This window comes from Pecten maximus, chromosome 11 (genome assembly GCF_902652985.1).
Source record: "Pecten maximus chromosome 11, xPecMax1.1, whole genome shotgun sequence".
Taxonomy (NCBI): Eukaryota; Metazoa; Mollusca; class Bivalvia; order Pectinida; family Pectinidae; genus Pecten; species Pecten maximus.
The window spans coordinates 14,044,192-14,065,068 of NC_047025.1; the positions used below are offsets into that span (position 1 = coordinate 14,044,192).

General features: G+C 37.6%; 1 protein-coding gene and 1 long non-coding RNA gene across 6 annotated transcripts in view; one reads left to right on the forward strand and one right to left on the reverse strand.

The window, feature by feature from the left end:
• Window positions 1-20,877, reverse strand: part of LOC117338326 (laccase-2-like) — a 42,398-nt gene that overhangs the window by 1,485 nt on the left and 20,036 nt on the right. For all 5 annotated transcript variants that reach the window (XM_033899628.1, XM_033899632.1, XM_033899629.1 and 2 more), the window contains exons 7-10: window positions 20,161-20,460; window positions 13,424-13,612; window positions 3,601-3,748; window positions 2,961-3,202 (exon numbers count right to left, since the gene is read on the reverse strand). In XM_033899628.1, coding sequence (XP_033755519.1) covers window positions 2,961-3,202; window positions 3,601-3,748; window positions 13,424-13,612; window positions 20,161-20,460 — 879 coding nt within the window. The remainder of the gene's footprint in view (window positions 1-2,960; window positions 3,203-3,600; window positions 3,749-13,423; window positions 13,613-20,160; window positions 20,461-20,877) is intronic.
• Window positions 1,473-2,921, forward strand: LOC117338328. Its single transcript, XR_004535002.1, has 2 exons — window positions 1,473-2,620; window positions 2,662-2,921. It is a non-coding gene; the product is annotated as an uncharacterized LOC117338328 (long non-coding RNA).

Genomic DNA, 20,877 nt, shown 5'->3' on the forward strand with positions numbered 1-20,877 from the left:
AGTGAGCTAACAGGTATCTTTAAAGAGGCGAGATAATAGTCGAGTCTTACCCAAACAGCAACAATCAGCATCAACACACAGCGACTTCGTCTGTCTACATTCTTTTACTTCTCCTCATGACGTGTACATCACATTGGAAACCGAGTAGGTTATGGGCGAGAGATCGACCGGTGTTTTACACAGGAGAGATTGGTTTAAAGGGGCGTGGGGATCGACCTGTAATTTACGTATGATATTTATATGATAGGTATCTGCACCCACACTTCTGTCAGGATTTGGTTACACGAAACAAGGTAACACGTCAATTCACGATATTTGATAGAGTAAATGAGATAGGAACATAGCTAAATGAATGGCACCACTCCAAGAATTTTTTGTTTTTTTTTTGTTGTTTCTTGCTGAAACATGTGTTTCGATATAAGAATATAACTAAGTCAATTAATTCATTCACATGCCGCACTTAAGTTGAACATTGCTTATCTCCCCGAGGATACAGAGATGTTTCGAGATATGAATTAAACATAGTTCCCTATCAGACTTGTGTCTACACTAGCTATGTTATGCACTACAGACACAAATATGTTCACCTACAGCAAATTGAGGGTATTGCAATGCATAGTATGAGTGTCGACATATTTTATGTGTATCATAGAGGTATCTTCTGTTTAGAGACTATGGAATAAAACCAAATGTATTCGACTGATTGTGACCGTTATAGGCAACCAATGTGCAAATATACGGGACGGTGTTATATCTAAGAGACATTGAAGAGACCAATACGTAGCGTTACACTTGAGATCAGACTTCAGCTTTGTTTTGTTTATTTTCTCGCCTTCTTGTCTCCCTAGACACCCATTCTAATATAAACCTGGCTGTTCTCGAATATGTAAAAACATGAATAACAAACACTCAAAACCTTCACCGTTATCTGACACATTAGTGAATACAGTGAAAATGATGGACACAACTTTATCGTGGTTATGTTTTCATGCTATCGTGCTCTTCAATTAAATATATATATTAGTTATTACCTCTTACACCAAAGTGTTTTAAGTACGAGAGACAGATTTACAGATGACTTGACATGTCTTGCCAATTACGTATCTATATCTCTGATATCGTAAATCTTGTTAAACAGAACAATGTATTTTCAAAAGAAGACACGTCTGTTCTGCCGGTAATTCGGCGGAATTCCTTAACAATCAAGATCTGTGCGCTTTCATCCCAGCCAAAAACAGTGATCTATATAAGTTGATTAAATTTGTTTCCTTTTATATAAAAAATGTTATCATTTCAACATCAGTTTTCGAAAACAATGTCTGTGTATACTGTAAAATAATTGATAAAATCATACAATATATGATAAATTTCTGCTTCACCACTTACTGTAGATTATTTAATTTCGCTGCAACTGAATTTCGCGAGCTGACATTTAAATATACATATATTTAATACATTTATATAATACATATCGATATGTACTCGCGTGGGCAATATTTCGCGATAATAGAAAGAACATTTTGACATAAGTTGTGAATGTTAGCTGAAATATCAGTAATCTACATAATCATGATCTTAATGAGATCTACTCTTCCACCAATGGTAGACAACAACTATTTAGAACCATGCAAACTACAGTAACATGAAATGACACACAACACGGCAATAAATGATGATACATTTAATGTATGTAACACTAACACAAGCCTTTTATCGCGGCATCCACAAAGTATACACACACCAATGAGATCATATATACTGCAAACATTCTTTATTAGCGTACTCATATTTACAGCAATGGGAGAACTTTCATGATTACACGCATCATTGTGCAGCACTAAATGTATATATTCAGTACTAACAAGATTGGCCGTTAGTAACAGATTTTAAATTTACGCAAAAAATTCGCTAAAATACGAGTACCACTAAAATTAGAAAGTCTGCAGGAATATATGCAGTTAACATTCAAATGATAAACATATGTATAATCATATATTCATGTATATAGTGATAATAATAAAAATAGGAAGAACACTGAATAAATATATAATGTATTTGATGGATTTCGTTTTTGAAAACTTCATTTACATAATTCTGGATAAAGCATCCTCTATATACGATATCTACCATAAACTATATCAATTAAACTACCAATAATAATGTATATGAGACCCACATTGGATTTCTGAAATGTACACACACTATCAATAAACGAGTAAGTGAAAATGTTATCGCCATGGCAACAACGCAATTTCTATTGACAAGAAAACGTTCGTTTACGTGTTTGGGGAATTCCTATGATGAAAAAGTCATCTAAATCACACAAAATATATGCCATAAGTAGCACCTGGACATAAAATGTCAATGGTGGGATTTCAGTTGCTATACAAATCTGGTAAATGCTACCAAAGCATTTGTTAGTGACACACCTAACACATACAATATGCAAGTTATCCTATCGTTGCTGGTAACAGGGGAAAATTTAGAATGTCCAGATAACTTATATACTGAAGGAGGGCAAGTATGTAGAGGTCAGTGAGTCAGGGTGTCAGTTTAGAAGGTCAGGGAGTCAGGGTGTCAGGTTAGAAGGTCAGGGAAGGTCATGGTGTCAGGTTAGAAGGTCTGGGAAGGTCAGGGTGTCAGGTAAGAAGGTCAGAGGAGGTCAGGGAGTCAGGGTGTCAGGTAAGAAGGTCAGAGGAGGTCAGGGAGTCAGAGTGTCAGGTAAGAAGGTCAGGTGAGGTCAAGTGAGAAGGCGAAGTGAGGACAGGAGGTCAGAAAGTCAGGTGAGGTTAAAAGGGGCCAAGTTAAGTTAGAACATCATGAGTGGTCTTGTGAGAAGGAAAATAAGTCAACAGGTCAAGACTAGAAAGGGAAATTCAGACATCAATAGTGTAGTATCGAGCAGTTTATCCCATTCTGCTGCTTAAAAAGGAAATACTGAGAGAAATAAATATAAGTACTGGTTGGACGGTGGAATCGTAGTAAGTGCTGGATACGTCAGTTCCCATGACGAGAGGATAAGCAGTGGACTGTTGAGGACACCCGGGGTATTCGTCCATCCGCTGGGTTTGTGGTGTCCAGTCCCCACAACGTGGGAAATTCTTAGGGGTCGCTGGCATCTGCTCCACCTCGCCCACCTGGATGACGACACTCATACCCATTGCCATGTGGAAGGCGATATGGCAATGGAGCAACCAAAATCCTGTATCAGAAATAGACTTGCATGCAATTGGTCGACTGATACGAGGTTTAGATATTAAAACCAGCGAATACTTCAACGTATGATATCGGCATGTTCTGACATAATAAAGAATTAAGGATCGTCCAAATGGTCAATGTTTTATGACCTTTCCTACATTGCGTGTTGAAAGTGGAGATTTTAAAGAAATATATCGCGTCAAATTTCAAAACACGTTATACCAGATATTGTGTCATCCTTTTGTTTATACTGCATCAAAAGATATCAGTAATTTATAAGGAGTACCTTTTAGATACAGCGGACGACCCTATTCTTTGTGAAAATAAACATTGTTTTGTTCAACACAGTAGCAACTAACAAGATTTTTTAAGTGAATATAAAAAGACAAAATTAGCATATACCTGGATTTTTGGCGTGGAATCTAACAATAGTGTAGCCGCCATCCGGGACATTTACGGTATCCTTGGTGATAGGCCTGTCTAGGTTCCTACCAATTAGCCCTATGCGGTCACGCATCTTCACGTACTCCACGCTTGTCGATGTGTTCAGCTTTAAAATAAGACAGAAAGTCATTTATGATTGGCTAATTGATACCATACGAAACCAAGGATTTGTTTAAGAATCAATATGGTTAATTGATGCGATCAATGATTGGCTCAAAGCAACACCGACTCTGATCTGGAATAATATTAATCATGCATGTATGTATATATCTCAACTACAACCCTAATTGAATGTCAATTGAAAATAAAATTTGAATATTTTGATGAAAATACAATAAATAAAACAACAAGCAACTGGGTATTGCTACAGCAATACTTGTCCATTACTGACCCCAGTTGAAAGCAGTAATAGTGCACTAACATCACCCAACTGAGCTACGATATCCATGACAAACATTGGGAGTCGGCTCCTTCTTACTGGTGTACAACCTTACAAAGGGAAGTAACTCTAGTTGGTCTATATTTCAGGGACACTGATAACTATCATAGCTGTTGGCGATTATATATACATATTGACAGGCACTTTTCGTGAATTTGAATAGTTTTTGACATGTTTTCATGATGTTTAATAAAACAACATTCTAGCTTATCAATAATTCATTTGTCTATATAAGAAAACATGATTGACAGTGAATATGTTAATTTACCCGTCATTTAAACAGTTTGTAATACAATCAATCTTCCGACGCAGCGTATTACATTAATAACTCGTTCCATCACATACAGTTTATGAACTCCGTAATGTCTTATATAAGAGTTACAATACATTCATATCAAATTAGAAACGAGGAGAAATGTACAAATTATACAGAAACGTGTCTATTACTGATCTTTATATATCCAGATCGATCACTGCTACACAGGATCATATAAGTTATTTAAATGGTGGAAAAAAACTCGAATTAAATGAACTCTCGTAAACAAAAACTGTAAATCATTTTATTTCCACGTGTAATTAAAGTTTTGAGTCAGAAACGTTTATCATTTTTTCTAATATCCAAAAATCATCAAAATTATAAATGGATTGGGTAAATGTCCATCGCCTTCTATATCTTATTCCAATTATGAAAAACTTTCCTTCTGAATTAAAATTCATTAACCTGTTTAAATTGTTGGTAAATGTCCATTTCCTTCTAAAATCATTATTTGCATGCCCATTTTGAAATTTTCCTTTCAGGATTTCCAGCAAAAATCATCATACTGAATAAATTATGGGTTAAATGTCTATTTCCCCTCTTTTTTTCTAGTATTTCAAAGAAAATGCATGCCAAAGATGCTCTTCGCTGATGTCCCAAGTATAATATTCTTCTTCCGGAATACTGACTACTGGGATGTGTGTATGGTAGAGAAAGGAAATGCACCTTCAGGTCTGTAGTTTGTAATGACTATAGTATAGGATGAAATTAGACATAGTAAAATGGCTTCATATAGCTATTAAGCTGTTCTATGACTCAATAGGGGCCTGAAAGGAAGAAATTCATAAGACAAGAATTCCACGGAAGTGGAGGTTTCGCCTGTGTATGGGAATAATTAAAGGGTCATAACTCTTTAAAATTAGGACTTGAATAAAAAAAAACAATTACAAATTTGTCCACAGTATTATGGTGACGAACATTCTATTTTCGCAAAAAAATTAAAGGGCCATAACTCTTTTAAAATGGTGCGAATAAATTTGGTTAACGAACTTGTCCACAGTATTATGGTAACGAACCTTCCCATGAAGTTTCAAATCAATCCTGTAATAATTATTCAAGTTATTGAGTGGAAACCATTTTCGCAAAAAATTAAAGGGCTATAACTCTTTTAAAAAGGTGCGAATAATTTTGGTTATCGAACTTGTCCGAGCTATCATGGTAATGAACCTTCCCATGAAGTTTCGAATTAATCCGTTCTAAACTACTAAAGTTATCGCACGAAAACCATTTTCCGGACGACGCCGACGCCGACACCGACGCCGAAAAGTAATACCTATATGTCTCCTTTTTCAAAGGCGACACAAAAATTAGAAAAATACAAATGTGCCTTAACAAAGATAAAATATAGAAAAAAAAGGGGGGGGGCTAACTTACATACATTTCATTTTTTGTGACTGCAAACTAGATGATTTTGATATATCTATTGGTTCCGCTCTCACCACCCTAATTCTCATCTTAAGAGTGTGGTTTAAACTGGGTTTTAACCTAGATTTGTATATCTGTTTCCGTCAATGAAGCAGAAGACGTATAACATTCCGGAACATCACTTCTACACGCAAAACTTTGCCCGTGGTTCTTTTTTTCAATTTTAAGTCATAATTATCATTTCGTTTGCATATCGATATTTCCTGTTGTTTTAGAAACAATTAAGATCATGAGGGAGTATTCTAGCACTTTAATACAAGTAGTAAATGGCCTACACTATAACAGGCGGATGTTCGTTTAGATGAATATTCACAAACTTTTTACATAGAATGCCTTGCTTTGTATTGACGTCACAACATCTGATTAAGATTAGACCAAATTTGTTGGTATTGTAAATTAAATCAAAACGGATATTAATTCTCTTGTTTCATAATCCATTTTAAATAACTCGGATATGAATCAGTGAATTTATTTCACTACTCTGCAATCGAAATTATTCATATGATAATATTTCTGAACTCATTTCAACATTTTGGTATGTTGCGTTGAATCATCAACATCAAAGCTTATAGAGGCTAAATGCGTCTCTGTCTATTGTCCCACCGTCAACAGGTTTTCATTGTACATGAATCATATCATTAATACGTGATCCCGGCCACGACCACCTCAAATTTTGAAATTGGAATAAAAACCACACATGGCTCTTGTCATATATATGAGGTTTCGAGAAGATAAATTAGCTTGCATTTGTATATAGTGAACGTGCTACTTATCTAAGATCCTCTGTTTGCCAAAATGTATCAACTTGATCGAGATTCAAAAGTAAATGTTTATATTCCATTTATGGATCTTCAATTTCTTCTGACCAATGTCAGAGCGTTTACCCGAAAGATTTGCCAGTCAATTATTGTTTTTAATATAATCAACATACAAGCATCATCCAGAGTTTTAAAACACGGATGCGCACATTTTAAAATATATTTTCATCAAGTTACAAACGAAGTATTCGACACTATAGGCAGATCAACCATTAACAAATATCGACACAACAGTAATTAGGAACCAATTAGGTAGATTTGTTGATGATTTAACAAATGATGGTTCGGTTATTTTTAGCAACGAGTTTGACTGCATGTGTAGTGATTTTGGTAAGAACCATTAACGGATTTCGAGAAGTAATTTTGACATATCGTTGATGGTACTAATCACGGAATGGTCAGTAAAACACACATCATAGACACGTAAATAAGCAATAAGTGGTTAGAGGTAGTGCTAGTCATTAATTAGTGGTGAGAGGTAATTAAGTCAGTGATAAGCGAGAGACATAAAATGGTATATATAAATCACACGTAAATGGTAAAAGTCATTTATGTGACAGGACTAGAGCTCTTAAACGGTGACGGTCCGAGATAATTAACTCTGAGCGAGTGAGAGATGACAGGTTGCGTGTTTACAAGGTGTCAATATATCGGGTCACTGAGCCGGCTATCCATCATTTAGCCTTTTAACTATTCACAGCATAATGTCTACTGTTGCATAACTCAACAGCGATAACAGGTTTACCTATACCAACGTCCATGTACGGAAATCTAATTGAGGTTCTCTTCAAATAAAATATTGAAAATTAAGAAATTCGTTGAACTTTGGGTCTTTTACACCTTCTCATCCGAATTTTCTTTTGACCGATATTTTTCGGTTAGTTTTCTCTTAGTATCAACATCTTAAACACTTAGTATCACTGACGAGACGTAAAAGGACGAAACAATTGTACATGATGCGGTTTAATTCATTTTTGGTAGTTTTGCAGCATCTAACTCTCAATTTGTATGTTTTAAAATTATCTTTTGTACAATCCTTTCAAAATATCTTTCAACCAAATATATTATTATTCTTGATGTTACGCCTGACAGGCTGACTAGTTGTAAATCATTTACACTAAAATTAACAACACTTTTCAGCCATTAGTGGGCCAGTAAATGAAAACACGTTACGGAGTATATGAATCACCTGTAATACTTTATGTAGTATGTTTTCTTCCTCCATCAAACTTGTATTAAGAACATCTTGATTGAAACAATTCTAAAACTAAACATCCCAGTTATTTTTTTCTCAAAAAAATATGCTCCTAGTTTGCTCCTTAAGCGAAATAATGGAAATACGAATTTTTGAAAATAAGTTATATTTGTCCAGACTCGTTCACTGTTTGTTTTGGTAACTAATTATGATATACAAATGTGATCTGCGATTGTCTTATTTCGGAAAAATATATATCACGGTATCAACTTTGCTTTGAACATAACACGAATATACTTTGTGTCAAAAATGACTTAATCATTGATATAATTAATTCTAGTATTTACTTCATTATTTTGAACTTAAACATCAAATATAAGTAAAAGAATCAAGATAAGTTACTCCAATATAACAAGAGGCCCAGGGGCCTTAACGGTCATCCGACTCTAAATTTAAACCCTTATATTATTGTAGTATGTATTCTCTCTAGCAAGTACATAGTGGCACTGTTGGCCATGGTGGCCATCTTGGATTTCTGACCGACCCAATAAATAACAACACTTGGTCTGGACCATCTAAGGATAATATCTGGTAAGTTAGAGCTGAATCCCACCGGTGGAATTTGAGAAGAAGGTTGAAATAGGTGTTGTTCAGGAAAACCATGATTGCGCAATCATGTTACAAAATGGCCGCCATTGCTGCCATGTCAAAGTTTTTACGAGGCCGAAATAATAACAACACTTTGTTGGCCCTCCTTCCTTAACATCCTCGCCAATTTCCAGCTCAATGGCACCAGTGGAACTGGAGAAGAAGTTTAAAATGTGTTTTTCAAGATGGCTGCCATGGTGGCCATCTTGGATTTCTGACCGACCCGATAAATAACAACACTTGGTAAGGACCATCTAAGGATCATTTCTGGTAAGTTGGAGCTGAATCCCACCGGTGGAATTTGAGAAGAAGTTTGAAATAGGTGTTGTTCAGGAAAACCATGATTGCACAATCATTTTACAAAATGGCCGCCATTGCTGCCATGTCAAAGTTTTTACGAGGCCAAATAAATAACAACACTATGTTGGCTCGCCTTCCTCGACATCCTCACCCATTTCCAGCTCAATGGCACCAATGGAACTGGAGAAGAAGTTTAAAATGTGTTTTTCAAGACGGCGGATATGGCGGCCATCTTGGATTTCGGACCGACCCGAAAAATAACAACACTTGGTCGGGATCATATCAGGATAATAACAGCACTGGTGGAACTTGAGAAGAAGTTTAAAATGTGTTTTTCAAGATGGCGGCTATGGCGGCAATCTTGGATTTCGGACCGACCCAAAAAATAACAACACTTTGTGGGGATCATCTCAGGATCATTTCTGGTAAGTTTCAGCCCAACAGCACTGGTAGAACTTGAGAAGAAGTTTAAAATGTGTTTTTCAAGATGGCGGCTATGGCGGCCATCTTGGATTTCGGACCGACCCGAAAAATAACAACACTTGGTCGGGATCATATCAGGATCATTTCAGGAAAGTTTCAGCTCAATAGCACTGGTGGAACTTGAGAAGAAGTTTAAAATGTGTTTTTCAAGATGGCGGCTATGGCGGCCATCTTGGATTTCGGACCGACCCGAAAAATAACAACACTTGGTCAGGATCAAATCAGGATCATTTCAGGAAAGTTTCAGCTCAATAGCACTGGTGGAACTTGAGAAGAAGTTTAAAATGTGTTTTTCAAGATGGCGGCTATGGCGGCCATCTTGGATTTCGGACCGACCCGAAAAATAACAACACTTGGTGGAGATCATCTCAGGATCATTTCTGGCAAGTTTCAGCCAGACAGCACTGGTGGAACTTGAGAAGAAGTTTAAAATGTGTTTTTCAAGATGGCGGCTATGGCGGCAATCTTGGATTTCGGACCGACCCAAAAAATAACAACACTTTGTGGGGATCATCTCAGGATCATTTCTGGTAAGTTTCAGCCCAACAGCACTGGTAGAACTTGAGAAGAAGTTTAAAATGTGTTTTTCAAGATGGCGGCTATGGCGGCCATCTTGGATTTCGGACCGACCCGAAAAATAACAACACTTGGTCGGGATCATATCAGGATCATTTCAGGAAAGTTTCAGCTCAATAGCACTGGTGGAACTTGAGAAGTTTAAAATGTGTTTTTCAAGATGGCGGCTATGGCGGCCATCTTGGATTTCGGACCGATCCGAAAAATAACAACACTTGGTCGGGATCATATCTGGATCATTTCAGGCCAGTTTCAGCCCAACAGCACTGGTGGAACTTGGGAAGAAGTTTAAAATGTGTTTTTCAAGATGGCGGCTATGGTGGCCATCTTGGATTTCGGATCGACCCGAAAAATAACAACACTTGGTGGGGATCATCTCAGGATCATTTCTGGTAAGTTTCAGCCCAACAGCACCGGTAGAACTTGAAAAGAAGTTTAAAATGTGTTTTTCAAGATGGCGGCCATCTTGGATTTCGGACCGACCCGAAAAATAACAACACTTGGTCAGGATCAAATCAGGATCATTTCTGGCAAGTTTCAGCCCAACAGCACTAGTGGAACTTGAGAAGAAGTTTAAAATGTGTTTTTCAAGATGGCGGCTATGGCGGCCATCTTGGATTTCGGACCGACCCGAAAAATAACAACACTTGGTCAGGATCAAATCAGGATCATTTCAGGAAAGTTTCAGCTCAATAGCACTGGTGGAACTTGAGAAGAAGTTTAAAATGTGTTTTTCAAGATGGCGGCTATGGCGGCCATCTTGGATTTCGGACCGACCCGAAAAATAACAACACTTGGTCGGGATCATATCAGGATCATTTCAGGAAAGTTTCAGCTCAATAGCACTGGTGGAACTTGAGAAGAAGTTTAAAATGTGTTTTTCAAGATGGCGGCTACGGCGGCCATCTTGGATTTCGGACCGATCCGAAAAATAACAACACTTGGTCGGATCATATCAGGATCATTTCAGGCCAGTTTCAGCCCAACAGCACTGGTGGAACTTGGGAAGAAGTTTAAAATGTGTTTTTCAAGATGGCGGCTATGGTGGCCATCTTGGATTTCGGATCGACCCGGAAAATAACAACACTTGGTGGGGATCATCTCAGGATCATTTCTGGTAAGTTTCAGCCCAACAGCACCGGTAGAACTTGAAAAGAAGTTTAAAATGTGTTTTTCAAGATGGCGGCCATCTTGGATTTCGGACCGACCCGAAAAATAACAACACTTGGTCAGGATCAAATCAGGATCATTTCTGGCAAGTTTCAGCCCAACAGCACTAGTGGAACTTGAGAAGAAGTTTAAAATGTGTTTTTCAAGATGGCGGCTATGGCGGCCATCTTGGATTTCGGACCGACCCGAAAAGTAACAACACTTGGTCGGGATCATTTCAGGCAAGTTTCAGCTCAATAGCACTGGTGGAACTTGAGAAGAAGTTTAAAATGTGTTTTTCAAGATGGCGGCTATTGCGGCCATCTTGGATTTCGGACCGACCCAAAAAATAACAACACTTGGTCGGGATCATCTCAGGATCATATCTGGCAAGTTTCAGCCCAACAGCACTGCTGGAACTTGAGAAGAAGTTTAAAATGTGTTTTCAAAATGGCGGCTATGGCGGCCATCTTGGATTTCGGATCGACCCGAAAAATAACAACACTTGGTCAGGACCATCTCAGGATCATTTCTGGCAAGTTTCAGCTAAATCCCTTCGGGTCAGATGACCTAAAAACCTCTTTACATATAACGACAGGCAAGTCAAATTTAACCAACATGCATTACTGTATATGTGTTTAAAAAACACAAGATAGAAATTCGTTTGTCGAAAGACCAAAATATTTGAGATTTGTCTGGACTGGATCTCGTAATGTAAACGCATTGATCTTAGATGCTGAAGACCAAGAGTTTCAGGTTCGGTCCGGTCCAGTCCAGGCAGGAGAGGAATCAATTGTCTTCTCTCGTCATTTGTGTTAGCGTCACCAGTACATGTATATACATCTTCGTATTAACACTACCCTTCCATAGATACCTGGACACTTTACAATATTTTTCTATTGATTTATTTATATTGTTTTCTTATTCGTTTATAACATACCATGCATTCAAGAGAGTTAACAGTATTTTTATGGATGGCGGTACATATATATTATTGTAGACTTGTATTTATAGAATATAGCGACTGTTTAGTCGATAAGAATACATTTAAATAATACATATGTATTATTAATTCAATACAGGCGATGACTAAGGCATATTTTAACAAACTAAAATTTGAAAACAAGACAGCACAAACCACATTCTAATGAAATGTCACTCCAAATATACCACACCACACAGATGGCTGCCAGTGAATGTCACCGAGCCCACAAGTGATTAGCATTCACTTTGTAGACGAACTAGCATAACCTTTAAACGCTTGTTCTAATAAGCATATACCTACAGTTGTCACCTATGACGACCGAAAATATGGCTGCTTCTAAAGCGAACTGTCTCATGGAATATTGTAAAGTTAAGTTGATATATAAACCAAAATGTATAAACATATCACACCATCTATTCAATAAGATACATTTTAATGTAAACATCATAATCTGAGATGACACGAGAAGAAAACAGGATCGCAGGATACACGAAGGGAAAGCAACCGGATTCATCCCAGAAGATACAAGTGACAATTGATTCTTTTGTTGCATTTTCATGTGTCAACATCCTGTTGTTGACTACGTGTCTTCTCGTATCTTGACACACGAAAATGCAACAAAAGTATCCGTAGAGGAGACACGAAAGACCATGAAAGAATCAGAGAAGATATGAAAGAAAATATATTCTGAGGAAACATGAAAGACCATAAAAGAATCCGAGGAGACATGAAAATACAGCAAACGAATCCGTGAAGACAGGAAAAGACAACAAAAGAGTCCGAGGAGACATGAAAATACAGCAAACGAATAACTCATAAGACCAAAAAACATAACTCCAGGGGTAAAAATCGCTAACCATTATCAAAATCTACCTAACTATTTGCGGTAACATTATTTGACATATAAATGTATGGTGGGTGTCGCCGATAAAGCAGAAGACGCTCATCCTTCCGGGACACCTAGTCTTATTATCCTCCTTGTATCGTTTTCAATTGTCTCGATGCTAATCTGTATTTTTGTTCATATTTTGCCCTGGCTAATTTGATTTCGAGTTAGAATTAAGGTTTGGTTTTAATGTCCGTGCTCTCACAGTTGTTGTTTTTCAAAGTTTCTTGGATCATATGAGTTTAATTCAAATTTATAGAAGCAAGTCACCAATGTGACACAATGATAAAGTCTACATCAGGAATTTCCCTACTCGCATTTTTTTTTATCTTGTCACAAAAAAAAAAAATCATGAGACCGTTCATCCTAATGCTGTAAACACTGTGTACAGTATGTATTTATGTTATGAATGAGTGATGAGGTTTAACGAGAAAACTAGCATTGTAATAAAGTACCCATTATATTATGATGAAAAACGATATTGTCCTTCGGAGGACGCTAAGTTTAAAAAAACAGGAATGGTAGATGTATTAATTCTTAAGTGAGGATTGTTTTATTTACCTTTTCCATGGCAAGCACCCTAAAGCTGTGTCCATGAAGATGCATTGGATGGCTATTGTCCAGGTGTTTACCCTCATCAATCAGGACAAGTTCAACCACCTCGCCGACCTTGACCTTTAGTCGATGAGTGCACTCGCATAACTGCGTCTTACAGTCCACCAGGAAATCATTTTCGTCACAGAAATATTGCTAGAGGGAAGAAAACGAGGAAGTTAGTTTGACTGCTAACTATGGACGGTTGGTGTAACAGAACAAATGCTCGAGAAAAGAATAATTGCAGTACAAATATAGAAGGACGACCCATGGTTGTCACAATTTATTTTCCAGTGTGTTACCATATATATATAGCTAAAACATCAACAAATACATCACCATGGAAATATGTAACAGCTTGTGCGAAAAAACTATATCGTCACCTGTACGAATTCGGGGCAAATGGCTCATGAGAAAATACGAACTAGGTACTGAGACTGCTCAAGTAAACAAATATATCAAATGTGTGAGAACGATGGAGACAATTTTACAGATTTAAGTAAACATATAACCGAGACATTTGAAAATTATTTAGCAATCTGCTATGGTTATCCTAATTACCAGTACTTATGTCAGTTTTGAAACTTTTGAAACTAAGTAAATAATTCCCAATAAGGTAATTGCATCGTCGATTAATTGATGGCGCAAAACAATGTATCGGTGAGTGGTATCTAAGGGTAAAACAGTATTAAGGCCGATCCCTATGGGAAATTAACATCGCTGGAAACATCACATTTAAACTGTTTGTGCAATGGTTATCATAAAAGTGTTGCTACAGTCATCTAATTTAGTTTATTTCTCTTTTGCAGTACAACAAAAAGAAGCATACTTAAATACAACATACCACAACTAAATATACAACATACCATAACTAAATATGTTCGATAACTCACAGTAAATGGAAAACCGTAAGAAAGAAAACACTCGATATTAACTCAGCTACTGTGGGAATAGTTCATTGATTAAATGTATCATAATACAGTATTAATGAGGGGTTTGTACTACGACCGTTCGCCAGGACAATGACAAATAAAATGGGGCTTCCTCTGCGGAAAATCTACTTTGGTAAATATTGACTTTACTTCGAGGTCCAGTCGAGATCAATTTTGTTACAGTGGTAAAGTTGATACAGTTACGTTAAATGACTAGAAAAACAAACTTTACTATAATAAACAATCTTAAAGAATATGAGCAAATGGAAAATTTTAAGTTAAGGAATGTTGATGAAATCAGAGCAATGCATCTTACTCCTTAATATAAGTGAATATTATTGAAAAAGGTCCTTTATGAGGAAAACAGAAGGGGAACCGGCCAAATTCCTATTAAAAAATACAATTCATTGCACAGATATAAAAATGGGCAGACCAACCACCTGTAGGAGTAGAAACCTCCCTTTTCGATTTCTATAACTATATAGTGATGGCATCCAGTACTGCAACAGGCCTATATGATTCGATATGGGAATCCATTGTCTCTAGTACCCCATAGGAGACGATGTGGAAACCCAAGGTATCTAGTACTCCCGTAGGATTCGATATTGGAATCCATGGTCTCTAGCACCCCCGTAGGATTCGATATGGGAATCCATGGTCTCTAGCACCCCCGTAGGATTCGATATGGGAATCCATGGTCTCTAGCACCCCCGTAGGATTCGATATGGGAATCCATTGTATCTAGTACAAATATGGTCACATGATAAACAATGCATAGCCCAAATCGATTTGTCGATTTCGTTACATATATATCCTTAACGTCAAAATTGGTTGGCCGGTTGCTTGGTTTGTTTGGTTTGTTACACTGTTAAAGCCCTTTTAACACATTAAGGTAATATAATGGCGAAGTCTAGCTAAAAAGGGGGCACCTTTAGGGTAAAATGTGTATGTAATTTTGTTAAAGTTTACAAACGTTTGTAATTAAGCCGAATTTAGTTCAAGATTTGATTGATTAATCCAGAATTCAGCTGACCCTTCATCTTGTGAAGGTTGTGAAACGTGAAAGAAATGTACAAACCGAGAACATTAACATCTGAAAGTCATTCGAGAACAAAATTAGCAGGCAACATGCGTCTTTATGTAGAAAAGCATGACTGTGCAACATCGTACATTTATCAACTATCATAAATAAAACATTTACGGCTGACATAAATTCCAGATGGGCGGAAAAGTTTAATAAATATCTCTCAAACAATTTTTTTACCAATAAAATTAGAAAATAACTTTTTTAAATTAAATTAGGAATTGGTTGGTGTCAGTGTAAACGGTAAAAATGGTAAATCAAGCTTTCAAGTTGGTATGAACGTATAAAATTTGCATTTTACATGTATCGTACTTGCGAACAAAGTACCTGAACTCTAATATGTCATAAAAAACACGACCAATGACATTCAAAATTTGATACAACGACCTTAAATGCACAAGTTGAGAAAAACTGACAAGATGATGAAATGATTGATACGAAACTAAATGCCAGAGGATAAAAATCTTATTACCATTGTGTCAACTAATAATTCTGAGATTATACGAAAAATAAGTCTATTTATAAAACATTAGTCATTAGAACGGGGGAGAGTGGGCTTGTACCAGTATAATATAATACTCTAACAGTCATTAGAACGGGGGAAAGTGGGCTTGTATCAGTATAATATAATACTCTAACAGTCATTAGAACGGGGGAGAGTGAGCTTGTACCAGTATAATATAATACTCTAACAGTCATTAGAACGGGGGAAAGTGGGCTTGTACCAGTATAATATAATACTCTAACAGTCATTAGAACGGGGAGAGTGGGCATGTATCAGTATAATATAATACTCTAACAGTCATTAGAACGGGGGAGAGTGGGCATGTATCCAGTATAATATAATACACTAACAGTCATTAGAACGGGGGAGAGTGGGCTTGTACCAGTATAATATAATACACTAACAGTCATTAGAACGGGGGAGAGTGGGCTTGTATCCAGTATAATATAATACACTAACAGTCATTAGAACGGGGGAGAGTGGGCTTGTACCAGTATAATATAATACTCTAACAGTCATTAGAACGGGGGAGAGTGGGCTTGTATCCAGTATAATATAATACTCTAACAGTCATTAGAACGGGGGAGAGTGGGCATGTATCAGTATAATATAATACTCTAACAGTCATTAGAACGGGGGAGAGTGGGCTTGTATCAGTATAATATAATACTCTAACAGTCATTAGAACGGGGGAGAGTGGGCATGTATCAGTAAAATATAATACTCTAACAGTCATTAGAACGGGGGAGAGTGGGCATGTATCAGTATAATATAATACTCTAACAGTCATTAGAACGGGGGAGAGTGGGCATGTATCCAGTATAATATAATACTCTAACAGTCATTAGAACGGGGGAGAGTGGGCATGTATCAGTATAATGTAATACACTAACAGTTATTAGAACGGGGGAGAGTGGGCATGTATCAGTATAATGTAATACACTAACAGTCATTAGAACGGGGGAGAGTGGGCATGTATCAGTATAATGTAATACACTAACAGTCATTAGAACGGGGGAGAGTGGGCATGTATCAGTATAATGTAATACACTAACAGTCATTAGAACGGGGGAGAGTGGGCATGTATCAGTATAATATAATACTCTAACAGTCATAAGAACGGGGGAGAGTGGGCATGTATCCAGTATAATATAATACTCTAACAGTCATTAGAACGGGGGAGAGTGGGCATGTATCAGTATAATGTAATACTCTAACAGTCATTAGAACGGGGGAGAGTGGGCATGTATCAGTATAATGTAATACACTAACAGGCATTAGAATGGGGGAGAGTGGGCATGTATCCAGTATAATGTAATACACTAACAGTCATTAGAACGGGGAGAGTGGGCTTGTATCAGTATAATATAATACTCTAAGTCATTAGAACGGGGGAGAGTGGGCATGTATCCAGTATAATATAATACTGTAACAGTCATTAGAACGGGGGAGAGTGGGCTTGTATCAGTATAATATAATACACTAACAGTCATTAGAACGGGGGAGAGTGGGCATGTATCAGTATAATATAATACTCTAACAGTCATTAGAACGGGGGAGAGTGGGCATGTATCAGTATAATATAATACTCTAACAGTCATTAGAGGGGGAAAGTGGGCATGTATCAGTATAATATAATACTCTAACAGTTATTAGAACGGAGTAGAGTGGGCTTGTATCAGTATAATATAATACTCTAACAGTCATTAGAACAGGGGAGAGTGGGCTTGTATCAGTATAATATAATACTCTAACAGTCATTAGAACGGGGGAGAGTGGGCTTGTATCAGTATAATATAATACTCTAACAGTCATTAGAACGGGGGAGAGTGGGCATGTATCAATATAATATAATACTCTAACAGTCATTAGAACGGGGGAGAGTGGGCATGTATCAGTATAATATAATACTTTAACAGTCATTAGAACTTGGGAGAGTGGGCTTGTATCAGTATAATATAATACTCTAACAGTCATTAGAACGGGGGGCAGTGGGCATGTGTCCAGTATAATGAAATACTCTAACAGTCATTAGAACGGGGGAGAGTGGGCATGTATCAGTATAATATAATACTCTAACAGTCATTAGAACAGGGGAGAGTGGGCATGTATCAGTATAATATAATACTCTAACAGTCATTAGAACGGGGGAGAGTGGGCATGTATCACTATAATATAATACTCTAACAGTCATTAGGACGGGGGAGGGTGGGCATGTATCAGTATAATATAATACTCTAACAGTCATTAGAACGGGGGAGAGTGGGCATGTATCAGTATAATATAATACTCTAACAGTCATTAGAACGGGGGAGAGTGGGCTTGTATCCAGTATAATATAATACTCTAACAGTCATTAGAACGGGGGAGAGTGGGCATGTATCCAGTATAATATAATACACTTACAGTCATTAGAACGGGGGAGAGTGGGCTTGTATCAGTATAATATAATACTCTAACAGTCATTAGAACGGGGGAGAGTGGGCTTGTATCAGTATAATATAATACTCTAAGTCATTAGAACGGGGGAGAGTGGGCTTGTACCAGTATAATATAATACTCTAACAGTCATTAGAACAGGGGAGAGTGGGCATGTATCAGTATAATATAATACTCTAACAGTCATTAGAACGGGGGAGAGTGGGCATGTATCAGTATAATATAATACTCTAACAGTCATTAGAACGGGGGAGAGTGGGCATGTATCAGTATAATATAATACTCTAACAGTCATTAGAACGGGGAAGAGTGGGCATGTATCAGTATAATATAATACTCTAACAGTCATTAGAACGGGGGAGAGTGGGCTTGTATCAGTATAATATAATACTCTAACAAGAATAGCTTTATATCCTCACGAACCCCAGACCAGCCTCTTTGAATATGAAATTTCATTTCAGATTTTCGCAATCTTCCGCTGGCAAGGATTTTATGTTTATCAAAAACAAGATTTTGTTGAATGCAATACTATAATATGTAATTGTCTAGTACGTTAAACATGTGCAAAGAACGTTATAAATGGAACTTAACCCTAACAGGTCTTTTGGGGGTACTCCAAAGCGCTGAACCCTGACCCTAACAGGTATTTTGGGGATACTCCAATGTGTTGAACCCTTGACCCTAACAGGCCTTTTGGGGGCTCTCAGTTGCGTTTGAACCCTAGACCTTAACCGGCCTTTTGGGTGCTCTCCAATGCCTTGGAACCCTTGACCCTAACAGGCTTTTGGGATGTATCCAATGCATTTGAACCCTTTGTTGGGTGGGTTGGGGGGTGGGTTGGGGTTCTCCAATGCCTGGAAATCCTTGACCCTAACAGGCTTTTTGGGGGTTCTCCAATGCGTTGAACCCTTGACCCTAACAGTCCTTTTAGGGGCTCTCCAATGCGTTGAACCCTTGACCCTAACAGTCCTTTTAGGGGCTCTCCAATGCGTTGAACACTTGACCCTAACAGGCCTTTTGGGGGCTCTCCAATGCGTTTGAAACCTTGACCTTAACCGGCCTTTTGGGGGCTCTCCAATGCGTTTGAAACCTTGACCTTAACCGGCCTTTTGGGTGCTCTCCAATGCCTGGGAACTCTTGACCCTAACAGTTTTTTTTAGGGGGGGGGGGGGGGGGGGGGGGTTCTCCAGTTCCTAGAAACGCTTGACTCTTACAGATATTTTGTGCTGATCAATGCCTGTGAACCCTTGACCCTAACAGGCCTTTTGGGGATCTCTAATGCCCTACTAGATGCGTTCGTATTAGCATTTGACAATACATTATGCAGTTCTCGCACAAAAACAATTAACATGAGTAACGTCCCAAAATGTGAAGTCGCGGACAGATTAACATAAATGCAAAAGTAATCATTGTTTCACACGTTTCCTTAATTACCGGTCTCGTGAGACACGGCGAGATCGATTATTTACATAAGAAATATCATTATACACTAGTACCACTATTGTTGTATGAACTATAGGCCTTTGAATAAACTTGCTCAAATACTAATCTAAAATATTTGGCAGTGAAGTAAAGTCGTAACGTTGGACGTAAGCAAAGCCATTCTCATTGTATTGAGCTGACATTTCAATGTCTCATGTTACCAGGAGAGCCAAATTATGGGGACAATCACCATTAAGTACAACATTATAGTAATCGGTTATGATATATCAGGGAAGGTATAATTATGACAAGGAGGACTTACAGAAGCACGCTGGTATTGAGACAAAGGAGGCGATGGAGGGTTGATGTACGTGATACCGTTGATCTGGGGCGTGAAGAGATGATGCGCGTGGTGACCACCACCTGCATTCATCTGAGACGCCAGTGAGTAGTATTCTGGGTCGTGGAAGCGATAGTTTTCAACCATGTTGAAATCCATTGCCAGATAAAACTGTCTATCCGGAACCGGTTTCAGCGAGATATCGTTCGGTTCTGTCGACACCAGATCCGCCACCGTAATCACACCATCCGAGTTCATCTCGGCGTTGAAAGGATTCAGTTTCTGCAAAAAAAATGGACACAAAATGTCAGAAAAAGAATATTATGTTGTAGTCCCAAACTTTCCAGCTGAAAGAAAAATTAAACATAGAGAACTATTAACCGTTATTGTCCTGAAATCCTAACCTAATCGGACTATTCCGTAAACCTATTAAAATAATCGTTGACAATCGTGTCTTGGTATCGAATTCAAATTTCACGGAAATTGACAAAAGTTTCCGATAGACTTTCAATTTAAATGTGGAACAAGTGAGTGTAGAAAAATACATTCTTTCGTTAGAATGTGCAGTTTGATCAAACAATTGACTTTAATAACATCATTAACCAGAAGGCACTACGAATATACCATATGATTATTCGTAAAGTTTCGATTTGGATCTGTTTACATGTCTATGTATGCCTGAAGATAACGTAATTAATA